At 37.9% G+C, this 24,176-nt stretch overlaps 1 protein-coding gene across 4 annotated transcripts in view; it reads right to left on the bottom strand.

The window, feature by feature from the left end:
- Positions 1-24,176, bottom strand: part of TASP1 (taspase 1) — an 87,807-nt gene that overhangs the window by 17,348 nt on the left and 46,283 nt on the right. For all 4 annotated transcript variants that reach the window (XM_055725795.1, XM_055725793.1, XM_055725794.1 and 1 more), the window contains 2 exons: positions 11,024-11,134; positions 1,492-1,602 (listed from right to left, as the gene is read on the bottom strand). In XM_055725795.1, the coding sequence (XP_055581770.1) occupies positions 1,492-1,602; positions 11,024-11,134 (222 nt within the window). The remainder of the gene's footprint in view (positions 1-1,491; positions 1,603-11,023; positions 11,135-24,176) is intronic.

A 24,176-nucleotide genomic window follows, 5' to 3' on the forward strand; every position in this document is an offset into this window, starting at 1 on the left:
TCCTGTGCAACTTAATAAATTGACCCTAACATCCTGGAAGTCACTGAACAGACAACAGTAAATAAATACTGCTTTTTGTGTGGGTTAACCCATCATTAAGAATGTATCTGCTGGCTCACCTTTAGCACACAGTCTGCCTGCTACTCCAGGCTGGCTGCAAGCAAGCAGACTGCTGACACAGAGTTAGGATTTAGTGGGACAGAAGTAGTAATGAATTAAAACAAAGATGAGGGGTCTTTCTAAAGAATAGCCTATGGATTAGAAAGAAATTAGGCAATTCCAGACTTACCAGGTGAGATGCTATGACTGCCTTAATACACAAAGTCAAGCTAAGTGATCAAATTTGTCACATCAGATCTTAAAGGAGATACGAGATCTACTTCAAATCTGTAATGCTGCTGACAGTGACTCATGAAACATGGTGAAACAATAATAAACCATAGGATTATATGAAAGAAAACAACTTTAATTCTGGCAGCTTAACATAAATATATATTAGACAGCTTCATGTGACCCAATACATAAGCACATAGCATGACCAGACACATATGCCCACATCTGAGGAGTACCACAGGAAGAGCTGGTACAAGTGTCATGCTGAAGTAATTCATATGCCCCCAGTCCCAAACCCCGGCCTTCAAAGAGGAACATGGGCTTTACTGTCTCTGGGTTGTATTTCCACCCACCTCTGCTAGTAGTGTACAGCTTTCAGCTTCCTAGCCGTTCCTCTAAGACAAACCACAAGACAGTTTACTACAATACACTTGTTCCGCTGTAAAGCAGCGAGACAGATGAGGGTCTTGTTTCTAGGACATAAACAGGGCTTAAGGGCAGTAAAGCTCAGAACCTTTTTAACCAGTCAGCTACTGATGGAGGCAAAGGACAGTTTTCTGCTGCTCTCAATAAAAACAGCAAGTATTCTTGTGGTCTGCATATACAAATACTAACTGTGACTTCTCTGAACACATTTTCCTGGGCATAAAAAAAAAAAATTCTAACCATAAAACAGTCTCCCTTCCAAATTTCAAGTTTATCCTCCAATTTTTCACATTTTGTCCTGCAAAAAGGAGGAACAAAGAACTTTTTTAGACAGCATTTTCAGCATGTAAATCACTGAGAAGCAGTAAACAGTCATAGGCATCACCCTTAGCTAAAAATGTAATTTTTTTCTATGAGTAACATACCCTGCCTTGCCACAAGCAACAGTTATTTCTTTGCCATGGTTTTAGAAAGATCCCACACAACCCTCTGAATCACAATTCTGCTTAGAAATAACAAGTCAGAAAGAACGCCCTTTTCCACAGTTCTAGAGAACAAACAAGGTTATACTACTATTTCACTTCCTGGAGTTTTATTATCTTGAACAATTTCACTTCCTTTTTGTTTTGTCTGGGAGTTTTAACAATGGTAAACGTGCACAGACAATTTTTATTTCATCTTTCACTTTGAGTTAGCACCTAGCTCAAGTAAAAATGAATAAGGATTTCTTACCCAGTAAAGTTGGCTTTCCCTGTGACGATTCAGGCTCTGCTGAACACCTGCAAGACCGAAGAACTATCACACCTCCAAGTACACCATCTTCATTGGCTAGAAAAGGTGAACCTGGGAAAAATTGTTGGGGAGAATTATTTACCATAGGAACAGTTTCTTGGGTATTTCTTTATTTCACTTTCTTGCCTTCCTCCTTTAATCTCTTCACTAAGAGTTGAAGAGACTGTCAGGTCACCCGGTGCTTTTACAAAAGCATCAGTTGCATTTTTTTCTAACATTTCTAACGAGTAACTTTCTGAATAGTATTCTACTAAACTACCAGTATCAAAAAAAGAAAAAGAGCTACATGGAATAAAAAAAAAAAAAATTACATTTGTGAGTGCAAAACCATTTGTTTGTGGATCAAGGAAGACACACTAATGAAAAATGGAGTGTCAGGTTGAAAAAATCATGTTGCAATATTTAGTTCTTTCTGTACTATAATTAATATAAAGATGGCCACATACGAAAAAAATCAAGCAAATCTGGGTCACTTTTATAATCTATTCATTCTTCCTAATTTAAAGTGCTTTGTACAGAGACATCATCAAACTGCTATAGACTGTTTTCCTTGCTGTTTTATGAATATCAGCAGAAAAGCCAAAACACATCCTACTTTTTACAGTGGCTTTTCTGTTGTTAATTTAAGACATACAATATACAATGCCTTCTATCAGAAGCTGGAAAAGTTTTAAAGTTTGTAATTTGAAATGAGATTCCTCTAGTTTTCAATGTGGAAACAATGGTATGATTTACATACAATTCAAAAAGTCTCGAGCCATCAAATTAACTAAGTTCTTGCACTTAAGCCCAAAGAGACCCTAGTCAAACACTTCCAATACACTGTGATTTAAAGCTGAACATACAATTGCAATAGGCATTTCATGTATTTATTTTCAACGATTTTGAAAAATAAATTAGCATATTATGCCTAGTGTACAGACACTGTAAAAGGATTTGCTGGCCACAAGAACTTTAGAGCAGATCAACTCATCAGCCTCCTTCAACTTGCCCACAGCTATTCATATGATTAAAATTACTCCTTCAATGCAAGTAACAACAACAACAAAAACCCAGTAAGAACCAACTTCAGGCTTCACTGTAAGGAAAACTAAAAGCTTTACCATGTTTTCTTGACATAAGAGCAGCCACATTCAAAAGTGATGCAAGGTGGTCATTAAAATTGAAGCCCATATTGCAGGAAAACAATAAATGTGGTATGCTAAATAAACAGCAATATCTAATTTGATCTAATACAAACAGATATTATTTTTTAAATGCCACTTGCTTGTACAAGAACTTTTACTAGGTACCAATTACATCTACTGTGTTATTCATCAACTGCAACCAAATCCCTGTGAACCAGGAATCCAGACACTCATAACATAATAGATGACAAAACAGGAAAATATGTTTGGTTAAAATAGAAATGCAAGACTTGGAAAGTTGTAAAGAGTTTTACCACCCAAATCAAAATCTTTTAGTCCATGCTTTCCAAGATGCTATGTATAACTCTCATACTTTCACTACATTAAGCAAGTGCTGGCTAAGTATGTGGTATGTTTTCTGCAAGCAAATGAAAAACAAACAACAAAAAAAAAAAAGGAAAAAAAAAGGTTTTCTTCACAGGGGACGTGCATTCTTTAATCTTTTCTTCAGAAATTCAGGTTCTTCAAAGAAAATGTCTTAACCTGAACTTGGTCTGCAGACCTAATCTTATACTAATTTGCATAAATTATTCATGCTATAAGCCATGCTGTAGTGAAAAGTCATTGCAAACAGAGAGAAAGAGTCTTGTTTTGTTTTTTAATAAGCTGTGTTTCTCCTCTTTTACAGCCTGTGAAAGGTTCTTTTAAGGTTCTAATGAAAAACACTAATAACCTCTTTCATTAGCATGGTTAAAAATGTTCTACTTCAGCACAACATAGCCAGCAGATAGTGTATTTAAGGCCATACTAAAACACTGATTGAACATGAGTAAAAAAAGACAGCAACTGCTGATTATAGACTTGATGCCACTAAAGTCTTGTTCTAGAAATGCTTACATTGGGTTAATAACTTTTAGTGGTTTTCTTTCTCCCCCACTCAAGAAAGAGTAGATGAAAGAAAAGTCTGTGTATAAGCCAATCACATACTTCTTAATTTTCCCAGTATTTTTGTAAACTATGTGCCATCATTACTGATCAAACTTTTAACAATTTGAATATTTATTTACTGACATTAAACATGCTGTCATTGCCTTAAATACATTAAAAAAAAAAAGTTGTTTTCTGAACCAACTCACTTCCTTCAATGATTAAGCACCACGGAAGCTTTATTACCAGTCCATAAAATTCAAAGGCTTTGAAGTCCATGCTAAACACTCAAAAGCCAGAAAAATGACTGTATTAGTTCAGCATTTGCTGAAGAACGTTGCCACTCTACTGTTACTTCAACTAGAAAACTCTGGAAGAGGATTAATTTAATAGCACTGCACATAATAAAAGCCTGATAAAACCATGATATAATTTTAACTTCACCACTCATAAAACACATCAGATAAGCAAGAAGCTGACTTCTTTACAAATTACACAAGTTGGGCCCTTGAAGTAAGGACAAATACTGGTTAAGCCAAATGAGACCAGGTCTTACTGCACCAACTTTGTAAGACTCGACCATACCAGTAGTACTGGGGTGATGCAGTGACAAGTAAAACAGCTTCGAGTGACTTGTAGTGGGTCATTTGAATAGAGTATTAGAACAGGAAATGTCTTAAAAATTTCTGTTATGCAAACAAAGCAAAGAAGATGGTACACATTATCCCTCTCCTACAGACAGAACATAGTGTTATTTGCCCAGTGGTGCACAACATCAAAACCCATAGTCTACAGGCTATCCTCATTTGTAGCACCTTGACCAATATACTACAACACAATGATGAAAACATGGGGTAGTGTTGGCTTTCTTGTTGCAGTCAGCCATGGCTTGGAGGTGTAGGAATAGAGATTGAGCCAAAATACAGTAGCAACAAGAAATTACTGAGATTTAGTATCACTAGTATTGCCAGCTGAGCTACTGAAGATTTTTATTTTTGTTGTTGTTGTTAAGAACAATGCAGAGCCAATTTTTAATCTTCTACACCATTTTATCATCAGCTGCAGAACGAACATTATTCTGGAAAGGAGTAAAAGTCTGAAACAATAGCACAACCCTCCTTCTCACCTCCAGACACAAGCAGCAAATAAAGACACCAACACAGTCACCTGCAAAACCCCTGCAGTGGTTCACAGTGTTCTCACCCATGCCACTTCCACGGGCCATCTGTTTGCCCACTTCTGCTGAAGGTTGCCATTTACAGAGCTCTCAGAAGCAAGCTGTGTGACTACAGCCTCATCCATTCCAGCTGCTTTCACCAGCAATTTCAGTTAAACCATCTCAGTGCAAAATCAGCAACAATACAGTATGTGCCTCCAATTCACTGCATTGGCCGAGCTGTGGGGAATTAACCTCTAAATAGTGGCAGTAAAAAAACAACTGCCTACAGTAATAATATTACAGTATTCTACTTAACAGTAAATTCAGACAGACTGTTTCTCTACTTTTAAAAATATCAGACTCTAAGCCAAATTAAATACACACTGAACAGAACATTCCTTAAAACACAGAATGTATTTTATTTTCCAATTAAAGAAATTTTTAAAAAGGTTAAAAGAAAGATTCAAATATATTAATATATTTTTTAAAACAAAGATATTTCTGGATACGCAGACTTACTACTGAGGGCTACAATTATGGTGAAGAGTGTATTTTAACACAGCAATACAAGTGCAAATGAGTAGGTCTACGTTAAGCAAGACTCTAGACATCTGAACGCTATGCATCCATCTTAAAATCTGTAAAAATAATGGTACGAAACTAGCATTATACTGTATTTCTAAACAGAACCCATGCACCATACACAGGAATTAATTTGAGTGTTCTCAAAACACTATGAATTCAACGGTTAGGAACATATTTCATTAATGTTCTAAAAATAATTGTATTACAGCCAAGCCATTGAGAAAAAGAAATAATAGTGCAGACTCCTGTAAAAAATAACAATATAGGTAATGGTATATTTTTCATATACATTATATCTAATAAGTATTTTGAACAGGAAGATAAAAGGTGCAACCAAAATATTGCCACATATATTAAAGTCATTACAGTTTCTCATTAGGAGGAAAAAGTGATCTGGCTACCCCACTCCTACACCATTTTTGCCCTCTCTGTACTTACAAGAATGATAGATCTTGCTGTACAATGAAAAATTTAGTTAAAATAAATCAAAATATGCCTACTAACCAAAAATAATTTTTTCTACTGCAATAGAATTGCTAGACAAATCTTTGATCTAATACCTTGCTAATGACAAAACTACAAAAACCTGGGGCTTTCAATACCATTTTAAGTCTCATGAAACTCATTGTTACACTGGCATACCAGTGAAGAATTTGGCATGAAATATCCGAAGCAAAACTTCAACTACAGCATTGACTAACAATGTTAGTACTGACTGGCTACACCAGAGAGAAGGGGTAGAAAAAAGCAAACACAAATATCTTTCAATAGTTTTGCTTTAATCCTGACCTCTCCCAGTCACAACATTATATTTTAGAAAACACATTCCCTTCCTTAAAAGCTCAACTGTTCTGCTATTGGTATCTGACATATAGAAAGCATTATCAAGTTTTTATTTATGTATTTCATACGTGACTAATCTGCAGTAATGGTCTCTTAAAAATACGCAAACAGGTCTTCATAGCAATTCCTCATTCACTGATCCCATCAAGTTCTGCAAAAGCAACCATAACTGAACAGCAAGACCCAGGTTCACCTCAGACCAGGGATAGAACATACAGATTTCACAAGTGTTAAGGCAAATAATGGCCTCAACACTCAGCCTTGCTCTGGAGGAATTACAGCTACAAGTGAAGAACATTTTTTTCTTCTGTCTCCTGCACATTAAATTGCTCCCTCCAGAGCATGTGATTGATAGTTGTTCATTTCTGATCCTGTGGTCTTTTTCTCATTTGTAGCTACTGGACAGATTCATCCTCATACAGATTCAATAGTAAACTGTAAAAGAAGTGTTTTATTTACACTTGCCCAGCTGAAGGACGAACCAGCTGTTCATCAGATGTTTTACATTCGTACTCTTCCATAGTAGAGAAGCCATTACCAGCTTCATTGTTTACATTAGCTTTCAAAGTCTTCAGAACTTGGGTCTAAACACTGACGGTGGCGTGGTGTAACCAATTAAGTGCTTTAGCATCCCCCAGCTTTAACAGAGCACAGCTAAACAGTCCTAAACCTTCCTGTGCTGCAACGTGAGTGAAATTAAGACTTTTTCAGGTCAATAATCTATACATCACCTACGCCACTGGACTTTGTCAGCTTGTGTACAGAACATGTTTAAAGTGAAGCTGTTTGCCACTCTCCTTCTGCTATGTATACCATTAAACTTCAAGCTAACGATTTAAATAAACATTAGAAGAATATATAAGCACTAAATGAAGCCTGCTTTTAATTTCACGCATCATTATTTGTTAAATGTTTAAGTGCAAGCTGTCTGAAACCAGAGATCTTTGTATTTCAAGGTAAGTTAAAACATCTGGTTGGAGTTTTTAAAGAGGCTGCAAGGAAAAGCACCTGTACTTTCAAACTTCTCCAGGTAAGTTTTTAAGACATTAAATAACTGAGGATACTGCTGTCCAATAAAATCCCAATGCTTTTGGCAAGGAGAAGCACAGGCAGGACCTAGAAAAACCCTCACAACATCACCACATTGTGTTAGTTTTTCAGCTGGTTTTATGGCACAGGTAACGAAGGGGCCTACTCAAATCTGTCTACCATCGAATACAAACCTGTGAAATCACAAACTTGCAGGGGATAATACAGGTTATATGAGACTTCAGGATCACTCCATTCTCTTCTCATGTCATAGAGAAGATATAATAATGCTTCCACAGCATGCTTGCTCTGTTACAAAACCACAAAGGATACTACAAAGCTTGGAGTGATGCAGCACCAAAACATAAAGTAACAATAACGCTGTGCTATGATACTAGCAGTCTCATAACTCTTTAAGAATAAGGGGATCTCATAATTGGGAAATTCATATTCTGTGATTCCTAACTGTTCAAACTCCTGCTCCCAAGAGTTATATTTGACACAAAATTTCTAAAAGAGAAAGTGTCGGCGTTATCCTTCTGCTATTACCTTTCTGCAGATGTTGCTCATTTTTGAACTGAAGCAGAACTTAAAAATACAAGAATAGACAAACATATTTCTACTTAAGGAAAGACTAAATATCAGATTCCAACTATGTCTTTCAGCTCATTATTTTCTAATACTTTATAAGAAGCTTTAAAGTACAATTCATAACATTGCCATTGTTAAAACCCCAGATTTCCCGCCAGTGAGATGACACAAACATTTATTCTAAGTCTACATTCCACAAACTTGGCCATGTTTGAAAGGAATGATGAGTAACAAAATCCTCTGTTCTTCTGTTTGGAAGGTATTTGTGTTTACAGAACACCATTCTTCAACTGCAGACCAAACCTTCAGTGCTCTTCAACTAAAGATAGCAAGCCTATACAATTTACAAAAATATCTAAACTTAATTTCTCTCACCCTCAACTCAGCCATCAATTGTACATTATCCATAGTAAGCTGGCTCTAAGATATGATGAGAGAAGCACATCTGCCATTAGTTTGCTCATCACCTGCTGTTTAAACAGCACTCACTGTTTAAGCCAGGCATTCCCTAGCTGGAAGGATTCCCAGGGCTCTGCAGAAACTTGGAGAGTTCTGTAAACAGGAAGCACCAATCTGATGGCAACTGCCAAAATCAGCTGTTCATCCCTCCAATACAAGTAACACACATTTTGACTTCTGACAAAACATTCTAGCTCTGCTTTGTTAAAGCTTTTTGCCTTTTTTTTTTTTTTTCTGGCCTTGGTCCATTATAATTCTGGTGAAAGTTTGACAAGACTTCAAATTAAGAAAGCCTAGCACGGAAAAAAACCATGCCATCAGCAAATAGTCTATTAGTCTATTTTATTATTTCACAACAGTAAGAAATCCTGCATCATACCATACATCCTGAGATATCAATTAGCATATCATCTATGAAAATTCACAGGACAAAACCCTATTTAGCACAAGCCTATTGTTTTCAGTGAAATGCATGTTTTCAATTGTTGCACTATATTAGCAAGATATAACCTTGCATTCCAACTTCAGAATTGCAAAGATCCCCCAAAATAACACTACTGGCTGCAAACTTAGTACTACACCACATGTAAACAGCAAGATGTATCTGGACTTAGAGGTTTTCTTCAACCAGTCTTCACCCATATGACAGCTGAGGGCAAACTAGATTTTATGCTTTCTAATCAAAACAAAGAATCTAAACACTTAACCTACAGAAAAAAAAAAAATTAAAAAAGGCAGCTGTATCTTTCTCCACCCCCCCCACCCCCCCCTCAGCACTACCCCAAAGTACAACTGAGAAGATAATACACATACCTCATGTCAGGCAACTAAAACTTGCAGTGATAAGCTTCTGAAAATACAAGACAGATCTATCCCTAACTAAAACATGAAACTTTGAAAAGGAATTCTAAACCATCTTCCTAATTTTTCTATCATTAAAAGCACTAATTTGATACTGTCTCTCATTCTTTTCACTCTCCCTTGTTTTGTTGGGCTTAGTCTGTTTTCCCAAGGCTATATGACATCACACTGTTAGCCTGGTATCTCTGCCTGTGCAGCTCCTCCTTCTCTGCAACTAATAGTTTCAGGTATAACAAAAACTTCAGCAATATTCAATACGTCCGGAAGTCCAACACAAACACGTTCACATTTTTAGTAAAGGATAAAGGTTATATCACATAGTAGTTAACATTTAAAATAAAAACATCTGCTCTGCAAACTGGTGGCAAAATGCATTTGGACTAAACAGCAAGAGAAGAATTGCAGTTTTGCTAACAGGTACCAAGAAGAAAAAAGAAAACCCAGAAAACTTAAAGAAGATAACTCAGCTAAGAAGTTCCTGATCTTTCTGTCTTTTATTAGCCAGTTTCTATGAATCACTTTGGCAGTAACTTTCTATTTTGTGCGCGTGCGTGCACTAACACGAAATTGCATAAGGATATGTACAATTTGTGTTTGCTTTTAGTACTCCTACCACAAACAGCACTACAATTTTGAGAGTATGGACTAAAGATCTGACTTTCCTGAAGTTAGGTCACTTCCATCTAACACCTTGACAGTAGTGTTTCCAATTAGCGAAGCTATCACAAACATCCTTCTTAAAGGATTCTCTTGGGTAAATAAATCCCTAATTTTGTGCCACTGTGCACTGGAATATGTGATTAAATACAAAGTTACATTTGTGCTGCTTGGATTATAATCCCCTTAGGGAACACACCGGGATTACTTTGCCGTGCGCTCTTACAGCACCTAGAAATGACAGCAGTACAGTAGCAGACTATCAAGTGCTGCCTTCCAATGCAAAGGTGACTTCACCTCAAACAGTCAAACATCATGTTGTCAGAAGCAGAGTTTAATACGGGTTCAACATTATAAAAAGAAATAAAAAAATTGCAATGCACTGCTTGCCAAGACCAAGGGCAATGGTTCCTGGGTCCCAAAATCGTATGCATATGCCCCTCTCTCAGTTCGAATTAAAACACCCTAAAAATGAACTCTGGCAACACAGTGTACAAGAAGTGTTATGCTGCCCACAAGAAATTTGGAAGGTCAAACTTGTCTCTGGATTCAAAAATTTTAAGGGCTATAAAGACAGTGCATGTCTCACTGGAATCTATGCTATCTTCTGAAGTTAAAGCTTATACAGATACTTTAAAATTCCACATTTGTATTTTCTTATCACTTGAAGAAATAAAACAAGACCTATATTCACAAGAAATTAAACATGTATATGTAGTCGTGTGTAATCCTCTCATATCAGGTTTTTACTTTACAATACTCTGGAAGGATATCTACTTTACTTTTTCAAGAAATTAATTTCATCATGTAGACAGCAAACCAGAATCTGTCTGTCCAAAGAATTTAATTAGAACATGCAGTGGTTTTGAGGTCTCTTATATTTAAAAGGGTTAACATGATGACTAATTTTTATTAATGCTCCTAAACCACCAAATCTAAAATATGCAATTGTACACCACAGCCAGTGATTCAGGCAGGAAATTCTTTCCTCAAACCTCTTTGGGTATTCTATGACTCACATAACAATTGAGGTATTTCCAAGGCTTTTCCCTTAGATTTCCTAAAATATTCTTCTGTATTTTGATTTAACATTTTTTAGATGTAACACAACACTACATTTGAAGCCAACTGCAACTTAAGGCTTAAACAAAAGTATCTTGATTTTATTTAATAGGGTTAATTGCATTTTAAACAACATTATGCAATGTTTAGGCAATGAGCACCATATTCTTACCAATAAACTTGTTTTGCATAGTCTCTAGGAGAGCTTGGTGGGCATCCTCCGTTTGCAAAGCACATGAACATTCTCTGGCCAGTATGGTTCGGACAAGGTGCTCACCACAACCTAAAGAAATATTAAGATTGGAAATAGTCAAAATATAGGTATCATTATGAAGAAACCCTGTCATTATTTTATATCATCATGGCCAAATAATAATTAAAAAAAAACCCCTCTGACAGGCTTCTGCAATATTTTTTTATTTTTAAAGAGAGTGACGCTGAGTCACATGAAAATTCAACTGATGTCAGCAGTTTTTCTCACAACTTTCCTGAAATCTCTACTGTACAAAGTCATAAACCAAAAAAGGTGAACTACGGCAAGAAGCAAGAAAAAGCAGAAACAGTGAGAAGAAACAGCGAGAGCATCTCCAACTTGTCATCTTTTTCCAGATCCTGCATGCAATCCTCTCTCTCAAAGAATCCACTTACTAATCATTCTCACAGAAGTGATCCTTGGATGCAGCTCTCTTCAAACCAAGAACATCTTTAGCGAATGCCACAGTAACTCCCTTGCATGATGTAATCTTCTATGCAGTCCATCTGATTTAGCCTCTTGTCAATAAAGGAATATGTGACTTTACCTATGCTTTTTTGACAGGGTGACTGCTCACTGGACTCCTGATAAAAATTCCTGTAACTTGTAAAGGTTTGTCTCTAAGACACTAAAAAGCTCCAGCAAACAACCACTTATTGCCTTAGTGCTTTCTGTAGCTATCCCCTGAAAACTCTTGATGACGAAGGCAAACAGGTGCTACTCTTACTTTGTAGGAACACTTTCACCCTGTTGTTTTTCTCTCACATTCTTTTGCATTCCTGTTCTGTGCTTTGCGACTGACAGCTGTGGTCAAATGGCACAGTGCATGTTTACTGGATCAACATTTTCATGGACAGGGAAGCACACTGGGGATACCTTCTGCATATATACAGAAGTCGTTCTACTACTGTGCCTCCCGTTCCTGACATTTTTCCCCAATGGCAAGGATGCAAATGAAGCAGCTAGAAGAGGTCTAACCAAGCGCCAGTTTAGCTGAAATGTGCTACCCAGTAGGAAAAAAAGGAAAACCATGACTAATTTACAGCTGTAATATGACAATGATTTCAAATTACTTATGTTAGGTGATTACATTTTGATCAGACTTTTAACTTCAGTGTATCAGGGCCTAAAACTGCATTAGACACCAGAATATATATAGAAAAGGCTAATATAGTAAATTCCCAATTATCTATACATTTTTCTAGCAAATTTTTCATTAACCATGACAAGACACAAGACACTGTGCTGGCTCCATAAAAGAAAAATCTATTATAATCCAGCTGGACTTGTTAGCTCAGGTGCAGAACTACATAAATACACCTACGCACCTTCCAGAAACAATTTATGGCTGGAAACAATCTAGCTGCTTTCACGTGGCAGAGCGCCGGAGCTGGTAAGACACCAGACCTAAGTTGGCTTCAAAGGCAGCTCAGTCTCCACGGATAACACTCACTTTTACTGGAAGCACTTAGGAGCCCAGAACAGAGAAAACTGAGCGATTCTGGCTGAAGCCAGCCTAGATCTGGCACAAAGAATGAACTAATAAATAAACCCAACCCAAACTGGCTCCAATGCCTCTGCTGAGTGCCTCGCTGCTGTGCTTCCCAAAATGCTGAGTTTGGAGCACCGACTGGTTTGGGCACAACGTTGCACAAACGCACCCCAGCAGGTCTAGTGCTGCATCTCTGAGCTACTCACAGACTGGCTTCTCATTCTGCCCACCATTTTTAAGCTCTAATTAACATGGCAACCTGCTCCAAGAATCTCTCTTTCTGGTTACTTGTCACACAATTACACCCTTCCCCTTAAAGGCAAAGTGAGTTTACAAACACTGTTCTTCAAAGACTGCTAACACAGAACAGGGCAGGGGGGAGGGGAGAAAAAAAAAAAAAAAAAAGTCCTTACCTCCCATTTCCAAGATTAAAAACAAAGCAACAACAACAAAAGAAAAACCCACCTATGGAGCATTATGGATGCATTAGATGTCAGAGAATAAGCTCAGGGACCAGACTGCACAAAAACTGTATACTCGTGTCCCAAAAATCTTGCTACATTCAATAATCAAAATTACACCTACAAATGGGCAGGGTCTCCTGATTCACACAGTTTGGTTAAACTGAATTGTTTGACTCTGGGTTTCTTTGGCATTGAATCTACATACAATTGGCACAACAGAAAGACCAAAAATTCTTTGTATGGCAAACAGATTGAGTAAAAAACAGTTATAGATTTTGAGGAAAACGCAAGAGCTCAAATACTACAATAATTACACAGCAAAGGGAGGCAGTTCTTGAGAGCACAGGGGGGAAAAAAAAAGTGTTTTCATTGAGACTGTCAAGCTCTTGAGTTATTGAGAAAAGTGTCCCAGTTAGGATATTATCTTCAAGAGGCTCACACAATACAGTGTCCTCAGCTGCTGCTTATAGGAGGGTCTGTCCATTCATAGCCTCATTACTTCCATGCTCGAAAGCTTTTCTCCACAATAAAACTGAGAGTTATCTAATATTTATTCCGGACAAAGTAATGTATGAAGAACACGCAAAAACCACAAGATACATTTTACCCATAGATCACAACATAGCTATCATTTTTTTTAAACTAAGAAAATTCAATCATGACTAAGTTTTTCTGTAAAGAACAAAACTAAATAAGCATATGCTTCAGCAAAAACCTAGCAAGTTGACTTTTTTCTTGAAAAGAACCTGTTAACGCCTTTAAATACAACATTCATACCCTATGCGAGACAAGAAGCATGGGAATTAGAATGTGGATCAAGCAAATGAGACACAAAAATCAGAGTGAGCCTATGCATCTCCTATGCATCTAGTAACAAAACCAGATGTTAGTACTTCACCATTTTTAAGTAATTCTTAAATTGGCATCAAAAAGACAATAGCCATTTTTTAGCATGATGTATAATGTTATTTCCCCCCCAAGAGAATGACTTTATTGAAGAGTTCCCATAACATCAAGTCTGCTACAAAGAAAAAAAAAAAAAAAAAAAAAAAAAAGAGAGTGAGAGAAAACTTAATATGGGCTAAGAACAGCTGCAGCTCACTGACGTGATCCAGGATCAACCACAAGGAAAGCAGCCTTGCAATTCTAACACATCACACATCTCTACATCCCCACAGACAAAAGTCATTCCTTTTTGTCATATTTATGTCAACCTATAAGACAGCAAGCTTAACAGACTGCTGCTGGCAGTGTACGTAAAAATCTTTCAGCACATCACATGCCAGCAATCTGCAGGGACAGATAACTAAGGAAAATAATCTCCCCATTTTGAAAAGAAAAATTGGTTACTGAAGTTTTTGATGTAGGAACATCTATTTTTGAGTAAGAAAAATAACTAAGCAGCGTTTCACATACTTTGACCAGATAAATGCTGAGAAAAAGAATTACCCTCATTATTCCAATAGAATTGCCCTTCCTATTATCTCAAGTTAGAACCAAATACCAGAGTGTGAGCTGCCTTTCAGCCTTAGCAGACCTACACGTCTCTACAGTGTCAAACTGGAAAATCGCTGTAGATAATACTAGGGCTAGACACAAAATGAATGTATACAGAATTACAGTAATCGAAACTTGATTTATAACTTACACTATAAACCTGTGGCTTCAAATTTATAGTTCCATTCTCCTGTAACCTAACCGCCACCATTAGTCAACTTCTGAAAAAGTTGTATTAACATGACCCAAGACAGCAACTACAGTCAAATCAACTTCAACACATTACCAAATCATGCACATAAGCTGATGAAAATGTAAATCTGGTTCATTTGCTTAACTATTTCACATTATACTAAATTTAACTGGATATCTTAGTATACTTGCGGTTTTTTCACCGAATAACACTAAAACCAAGCCAACAGGGACTCTTAACAAGATTTTTTCAATTCTACATTAAAGTCTCAAATATACTTGTTTCAATAACTTTGCTGTAAACAGAGTTTAAATCATTTTATTATCCTTTCCCAGTTAAAATGATGACTTCTTTGGTAACCTGAAGCTCATTATATCTCAGAGACAAACACTTTGCAATGACAGACCAAAGCTTCCATAACCCTTCACACAGAAGTGACTCAAATGGAGATGACTATCTGGAAAAATTTACTGGGTTAAATTAGTACTTCTCACTGAAATAACTGTTTCATATAGTAAACAAATTCTTTTCCTAACACAGTAAAATTGTGCAAACACCAGGTTGCCTATTTATAAATACTCCACTGACAAAACCACTGCTGCTGGCATTAGCGATGTCCACATCTGTAGGGGCAAGTACAATTAACTGCCCTCCTATAGGATCACTACTGGCAAAGTGAACAGTGTTTCTAAAGGAAATGTATAGTCTATTTTGATGAAATGTGCCTGACAGATTTGGTGGCCTTTAACAATGGGGTTACAGTGCTGGTGGAGGGAGAGGCAACTGGTGTCATCTACCTGAACTTCTGCAAAGCATTTGACACTGTGCCACACAAAGTCCTTGTCTCTAAATTGCAGACATGGATTTGACACATGGATGGACCACTGGGTAGATAAGGAACTGGCTGGGTGGTCGCACTCAAAGAGTTGTGGTCAATGGCTTGATGTCTGAGTGGAGACCAGTGATGGGTGTCATTCCTCAGGGGTCAGTATTGGGACTGGTGCTGTTTCATGTCTTTGTCAGTGACGTGGGCAGTGGGATCAAGGGTGCTGATGACACCAAGCCGTGTGGTTCAGTTAACACACTGGAGGGAAGGGATGCCATCCAGAGGGACCTTCACAGCCTTGAGAGGTGGGCCCGTGCAAACCTCGTGAAGTTCAGCAAGGCCAAGTGCATATGGCGGAGGTGGGGGGGCAATCACAAGCACAAACACAAGCTGAGCGGAGAATGGATTGTGAGCTTTGGGGGTGCTGGTGGACAACAAGCTCAACATGATGTGGCGATGTGCACCTGCAGCCTGGAAAGCCAACCATATCCTGGGCTGCATCAAAAGAAGCATGACCAGCAAGGTTGAGGGAGGTGATTCTGCCCATCTACTCAGCATTTGTGAGTACTGAATTCAGCTCTGGAGCCCCTAACATAAGGACATGGACCTGGAGCCAGTCCAGAGGAAGCCATGAGGATGATCAGCAGGCTGGAGCACCTCTCCTCTGAAGACAGGCTGAGAGAGCTGGGGTGGTTCAGCCTGGAGAAGGCTCCAGGCAGACCCTATAGCAGCTTCCAGTACCTAAAGGGGCCTGCAGGAAAGCGGAGAGGGACTTTCTACAAGGGGCATGTAGCTATAGGACAAGGGGGAATGGCTTTAAGCTGAAAGAGGGTAGGGTTATATTAGATGTTAGGATGAAATTCTGTACTGTGAGGGTGGCGAGGCACCAGCACAGGTTTCCCGGAGAAGCTGTGGCTGCCCCATCCCTGAAGGCCAGGCTGGATGGGGCTTGGAGCAGCCTGGGCTGGTGGAAGGTGTCCCTGCCTGTGGCAGGGGGGGTGGAACTAGGTGATCTTTAAGGTCCCTTCCAACCCAAACCATTCTATGATTCTAACATGCAAAGACATATACTTCGATGAAAGTTTCTAGCCTCCTAGGTAAGAGGCAAGAAGTTTTTTAAAAAACCCAACAGATTGCTAAAAGCTTCAGGGATATCTGGTAGCAACAGGCTCCTATGACAAGAGAAGCAAAGAAGGATAACACTTGACAGTCATAACACATTTATTTTGCTCTCAAAGCAACAAGCTTGGCGAGAACCAGAATCTAAAAAAAACCCAACAACAATCCAACTCCCTCCCCCCCAAACCCCAAAACAACCAAACAAAAACCCCACAACCAAACCTCACAAAAAAACCGTCTTCAACCACAAGCTTCTAACCCTGCTTGAAAACCACTTGGAGATCGTACAGAAAACCCCTGATGATCATACAGAAAGCATCACAACTGATTTTCAGAGACACATATATTCTTGGATCACGCCACAGTACAGCTTCTAACACAGTGTTTCTTTCAAAGTGCAAAGCTGACCAACAGTAAAATATGACTTCCCTCTTCTGTAGGTATTTAAATGTGTAATTTCCGAAAAGAATAGCTCTTTTCCTATTCAGACACTCCTCACTGATTCCTACAAGAACCCCACAAGAACAATCTGGGAATCTACAACCTCTTTTTTTTTTTAATAGCCTCTTTTGCTTCTGTTATCCTATTATAATTTAACAGTTATTTATGTATCAGCAGTCCTCTGAAGTTACCATTTCAGCAAAAAATAGCACAGAAAAGTACAAAGCCCCCTCCAGGCATTTTTTTGAGCTTGGAGCACAGCAAGATGGTTGTCCCTGCACTCCACACACCAGATATTGATTAGTGAATCAGATCAGCCAAACCAAAAGTACCTGTTAACATTGCACAGTGCTGTACAACAAGTGAGATACATGCTTTTTGCAGAGGAATGAGAGACAGGAACCGATCATGGAATCCTGTTACTATGCTGACAAAAGATATTAATTTTTGCACTGTCATTCATAATGCCATTAGTGGACAGAAACTCTAGAAAGCAACTCCATGGCACCTGAATGTCAATATATGCACATGGGAAGAAATGTATCACAGTTGCATACCTTAACAGGTATAAATGTGAACTGTAGATCTTACTGACCTATTTAAAGAGTTAAGAATTTTTCATTATAGTCCATACAGTTACACAGAAGTACATACACCAATTCATCCTTTTAGTGCTTTCTGCATACACCTATCACATCAGTAATGAACAAAGCTTAGCCAAGGCAAGTTTTATGAGCATATGAAGCACCAGCCATTATGCTGTAGAGCTAGGCCCAATCTTTGCATTTCAAGCAGTTCATCTGTATGCATACAATGATTTTTAACCTCTAAGTCTTTTTGAACATTTTGTTCTGTTTAGTTTGTCAGTAAATGAAACCAATGCAATTCAACAGCATACCACCGGCCAGGTACATACTGCAGCATGGTAGCTACAGAGACAATCCAGATGCTGTTTGTGAAAGTGTCAGTTGCTGAACTGAGAAAACAAACAAGCCAGTAACATTTAAGCTAGAGCAATTTTGTATTTTTCCTTCCTAAGTGATCTTTAATAGTTAATAGCTCTATTCTGTAGTAATTTGCTAGTTAGCTTATGCACAGCTTCCACTACAAACAAGTTACAAGGGTTTTTTTTTGTGGGCTTGGGTTTTATTTTCTTTTTAAAAGATTGTTAACGTCTTTAATTTTCAGCTACTATATTGGATATTGTTTTACACTGCATACTATTTGAAGAAAAGTTAAGAAATCTGAGCGATAATATTTAAATTTTAATCTAACCTTCTGTACCAAACAGTAACTAATACTCTACCTTAATTCACAGGTTATACAAACCTTAAGTTGCTATTGACTTGGGATCTTAATTTGAGCTTCATGCAAGAAACTAAGGATTAATTTACTAGGTTTTCTTCAGCATAGTGATTTCTCAAGTAGATTTCCAATGCTCTAAATAACCACAAGAAGAGGGGAAAGAACCCAGCACAATGTAAGCTGAACATCCCATACAATGCGTGCTCTGCATCTTATAATGTTCTACCAATGGAACCAAGATGGCAAACGAAAGGAAGGCCTTCTGCAAAGCAAGGGCCTCCAAGCAGCGTGTCAGAAAGAAATTGTTTTTCTGCTTCTTTTGATGGGAGATGCTTTCAAGTCAGGAAATTAGAAACAGGTGTGCCAGAGGGCACACACACATCCATGCACCACACTGAAAAACACGCGTTTTCAATTTTCAGACATGAAAGAGACTCCTGTTGAATGGAAGGAGAAATGAAAATCTAGCTTGCTTTCTGCAAGCCATAAGCAGAGAGCTTATGGAGCTTTGACAAGCTGCCGGAGCCTGTCTAGCTATTGAGACATACAGTACCTCAACAAAAAGTGTTGGAACTTGTTTTAAAGGAGTACAAAATGGAAACTTGCATTACTCACATTCATTCAAGGATGGAAAAATTAATCTAGTTACTCCACTGCCAAAGTATGACTCTTCTCTTTTCAGAAGCTAAAGACAGAAGTTACAGGTTATCTGTATTTTATTATCTATTCCATACAGCAGAGTCTGAACCTAGTTCTATTAAGTTGTTTTAGCTTTGATGTTATTTTCAGTTACATAGTAGTGCCTAGAAGTCTCAGTTAACAAGTTAAAAAACTACTACTTCTACTTTATTTCCTGAGTAACTTCTAGTTAAGCCTAATGGGAACACAGTCAAACCTGTATTTTAGTCAGCTCTGGTTGTCATTACCAGCATCTCTAGAAAGAGCTGACTGAAAACTTGCAAGCCCATGATTTTAAAAAATAAAATACAGTACAATAAAAATATTTGTCTGGTAAGATACTGATACGGTTAGTTACATAATAAAATGAAAATTTAAACTCTAATGCTGAAAAGACTTAAACTGTTACAGTCTCACATAATGGACTACAGTACTAAATTAAAGTTGCGCAACTTTTAGCTTTTTGTACTTCTATCAGCTGCTGCATCTTGCCTTCACACTAGCAGGGGAAATTTTTAACTTACTGACTTGCTGCCAGGAAGAACACCTGCAAACAAAGTCCTGTCCAATTCCTAAAGCATTGATCCTAGAGGGATCAATGGAGCACATTCTTGTTGCAGACAGATAAGTCTTAGATGGTTTAACTTCCAAACCACCAGACACCTACTAAGAATATGCAAATGGAAATTTTTCAAAAGGTTGTAACATCAATAAATTTGGGTAGGTTTCAAAGATAACCAAAGACAAATTCTACATCCAGACAAACTGTGTCTAAAGTATCTTCTCTAAGGAAAGGTGGGAAAACACTTTCAATACAATTAAATTCTTAATATGGGCAAAATAAAGTAAAATCACTCTGAAGAACAATGCAGCCAGGTTTTCTATGATTTTATAGATAAAGAATAAAAAAGGATAAAAAGTTAAAACATGCCAAATGCATGAATCATTCATGTCTAAACAGTGGGAAATGCCAGGTAACTTTAACTATTAAAAAACCCTATTTGTTTCAATTACCATGAACAAGAAGAATTTCAGATATACGTCCAAGAGCAGTTAGAATGAAGAAAAAGTGTAGTTCCATTAAAGGGGGGGGTGGGGAGGGGGTGTTTCACATTTGTCTTTAGATTTAATATATTTTGAAAGATTAATCTCAGTTTAACTGAAAAGGAAAAAGCAAGCTCTTTTTTGCCTAGGTCTCCATCAGAAGCTTTGCTGCTATTGATGTCTTTGTAAAAATATTACACCTTTCCAAACTACATCACTTGTGTCATATAAAACTTACAGCAAAGGAAATAAGATAGTAGCTTATGTGTTAGCTAACTGAACGTATACAACCATTTTCTCCCAATCACAGAAAATTGTTTAAGACATAAAAAGAGAGTTCACTTTGCTGCTGTCTCCATTTCGTTTCATATCTTTGCACTTATTTCAAGCCATTTGGGAAAGGCATGGAAAATAGAAACAGGACTAACTGTTCAGAGCAGGAGACGGTGCTGCACAGCTGGCTGCTGCCCCAGGTTATGAACGCGCTGCTCTGTGAGTAGTGGGCTTTCTACAGGAGACTACCACTCTGAAAAAACCTGTGCAACTAAATGCAGTAATATACCGCAAGCATGAAGCCCAATTACAATTCCAAGAGGCAATAAGCACTCTTTGGTTGTTGCATCCATCCAGTCCTACTTCAAAACAACCCTTCCAAAGGCAATTCAAACCACCATTCTGATTATTTTGTGGACAAAACCCTCAGCTTTGAACACTGTGGCACTGTGTTTAATTGACTGCTTCTCAACGCTACCATTCCCACAAATCATCTCTGCCTGTTGCTTCCTCTCTCTTCACACAGCCTTGTGGTGGTACCGAGTTAGTTCAGACACCACATGCTACAGCACTGAAGCCTCCAACCAGCATCTGGACGCAAAGGCTGAACTCTTGACAGAAGCATTCACTTCAGAGGTAAATACTGATCTGTCTGGAGATAGACCTCTTTCTTCCTCTACCCTCTGGTTCACTGTAACAATGACATAACTCTCCTCCATATGCAGCTGCTTCATCTGTGATGCATTAAATTACCTATTATTCCCCAAATCTTACAGGACCAGACTGATTTTGAGAGATAATACATATTTCTACAAAGTGATTAACTGCATCATAAGATCTATCTCACAAAGCGTAGCTCAAACCATCTATACAGCATACAAGATTTGCATGTGAAATTCCGCTGGGCATTTGGAGCACAGACTCAGAGGGACACAGGCCAGACAGATAAACGGCACCTGCCCAGGTATCGGCAGTAACTGGATCCCAGCGCAGCCCCTACTGCCCTCAATACATGCGGACCACAAAGCCAACGTCCTACCTCACAAGTCAATTTCTTGGCATTAAAACTTCCTTGAAAAAGATTTACTCCACAGATTTGCACACCACTTTCATTCCTGTTGAAAATGAATTTTCAAGGAAGATTCTACAGTTCAGCGGCTTCCATAACGAGAGACCAAAGTGCTGGCTGAGTGCATAGCTCAACAGCCAAGTTAGCAAGCACAAGCCATCTCTCCATAGATGTAATTTCCTATTCTACCCTACCTGTTTCATCTTGCCAGCAAAGGCATCCATGTGGCACACAATGGACTGGAAAGAATAGATATGAACAAAAAGTAAAAATCTGAGCAGGAAAAAGCAGGGGGAAGAAGAGTGAATACGCTTACTTATTGATAAGGATTTCAAAGACAAGAGAACTCTCCTGGAGCAAGGGGCTGGACTAGATCATCTCCAGAGGTTCCTTCCAAGCTCAACAATTCTGTGATTCTTCACAATACAAAATGTGCGATTTTTCACTTCATGGAATGATGCATCATATATATATGTATATCCGACACAGTTTTTAAAGTACTTTGATGCAACCCCTAAAATGCCTTTATGAGAACAGAGGCCCGTGATTTTGCCCAGAGCGCTGAAGAGCCAGTCCCATATTATGATCTTGGCGAATTCACCAACACATGAAACTGTTAAGGGAGTCACGCACATCCTGCTTATTTACATACAGTCTGTGCACTTACTCCTAAAACACTGCTGTTATCTGTATCTGATTTTCTTTCAGTCAGGAACAGACTGGGCAGGGGAGAAGAGCAAGACATCATGAAAAGACTCTTCCCAGACTGAATCCTCAACTATACCTCAGTTTGGGTCCCTAAGTCTAGTATCCCTGCTCCTTTCTCAACAAAACACAACTTTGGGCTCAGTCCTGAATCCCAATTACACTTGTTAACATGCTTTATTTTTCTAAAAGAGCTCAATATATTTAAAGAGTCGACTCATTTTTCTTCAGGATTATAAACCGTAATTAGGTCCCATTTAAATTCTCGCTCAGACATCACATCACTGTACTGGTCTTGTATCAAATATTCTCCTCAAACGGATTCTAGTAAAAGCTGCAGACTTTGCAGCTTTGTGTTACAGAATTTCTGCATTTAGTAAATAATGCAAGACCTTCTGTCTATCTTCCAAAATGCAATATTAAAAGGTTTTCTGGCTTCAGTGGCTGATAGACATACACGAAGCACACCATGCAGGCAGAATGGGTAAGAATACTTTCCACTACCTACTCTTTGTGAAGATGTAAAAAGGAATGCAATACACTACTCTCAGTCTACATTTCCACTAAAAATTTCCACTTACAGATGCATTTCCAAAACCTCCTGCATTAGCTGTCATTGTACATTTTATATTTACCTTTATATTTTATATTTAAGGTTCTGCATATCCAAAGCTTATTACTATTTTTCAACTTATTTCCTAGGAAAAACACAGCCTGCTTCTTACCCCAGTAGTATTACTTTTGGCACAGTTAATTCACAATCATCACGGATATTCCAGCTGGGAAGGAGATTCAATGTCACACTTGATATTATTTTGAATGAGAAGAATATACACAGTCTTTGATTCATAATAAGTTCAGGAAAAAATAGGAAATGTTTTCTTAAAGTACAGCCAAAAAATGGACTATTGTTTCTCCTGCGGTTGGGCTTTGTTCACAAATGTTTTCCCTCCAAATAATACCCATCTTCCTGTGTTTACATTCATATACCAAAAAAACCCATACATAAAGAGTTCCAAGTGGCCTTACAAGCATGTTTTTGGACTCTTTTTTTCAGGAGGTGGTGGGGGTGTTTAAAGGGGAGGCTGTTTTGTTTGTGTTTGTATGTGTGCACAAAGGTGTGTACACATGCACGCATGAGCTTTCAAATACCAAAGATCTGGCTGCTACTATGTTGATGCAAAAACCAGTTTAGCTGTTACTTACATTTATACTAATAAAGGCCGCTGGTAATGCTCATCTCATTTAACAAACTTTGACTCAGTCTTTACCACCATTCCTGCATGGAATAGCACTTGCATTATCTTGTTAGATGTCACAGTTAAGGTTGCCCAGGTATCCTAGCTATGCCTGCAACTGAAACGTTCTTTGAGTTTCTTGAATTTTAATATTGGTTTTGAGATATTTACAGAATTCCTCTAATGTTTATCCTTCAGTTGCCAATACAGTCCCACAACTGTACTTAAAAATGAAACAAAAGTCTAATATAATTCAGAGTTTATACACTGAAATGCCACCAAAAACCGATACATACAACAAAAATATCAGAAACATTTTACTTCTTTACACAGAAACTGAATTTTATACTGAAAGTTACAGAATAAACCTTGAATTTAAGGGCCTTTATATTCAGTCATTCCTAAGTTGCACCGTCTCCTCTATCCTGTCTTTAGAAAGCCTTCATCAGTTTATTTCAGTCCTTCCACCCCCTGTTAAACTATAGCCATAAAATTGGAGTTTTACAATATCTTGTATTTTATAAACCATGAAGTAACTTCTCAAAAAGCCAAAAAAAATAAAACCAAAGACAGTGTGGCTAAACAACAAGGCCAAGAGACTGTTAGAGGTAAGAAAATACCATTCAAAAAGTTGAAGTCATGCCCACACAAGTTCAGAAACACCACCTTTGGCACGTTCAATATAAAATCATGATAAAAATGGCCAAAAATATTTGAGAAACAACTTG

Source organism: Falco cherrug, chromosome 13 (assembly GCF_023634085.1).
Source record: "Falco cherrug isolate bFalChe1 chromosome 13, bFalChe1.pri, whole genome shotgun sequence".
NCBI lineage: Eukaryota > Metazoa > Chordata > Aves > Falconiformes > Falconidae > Falco > Falco cherrug.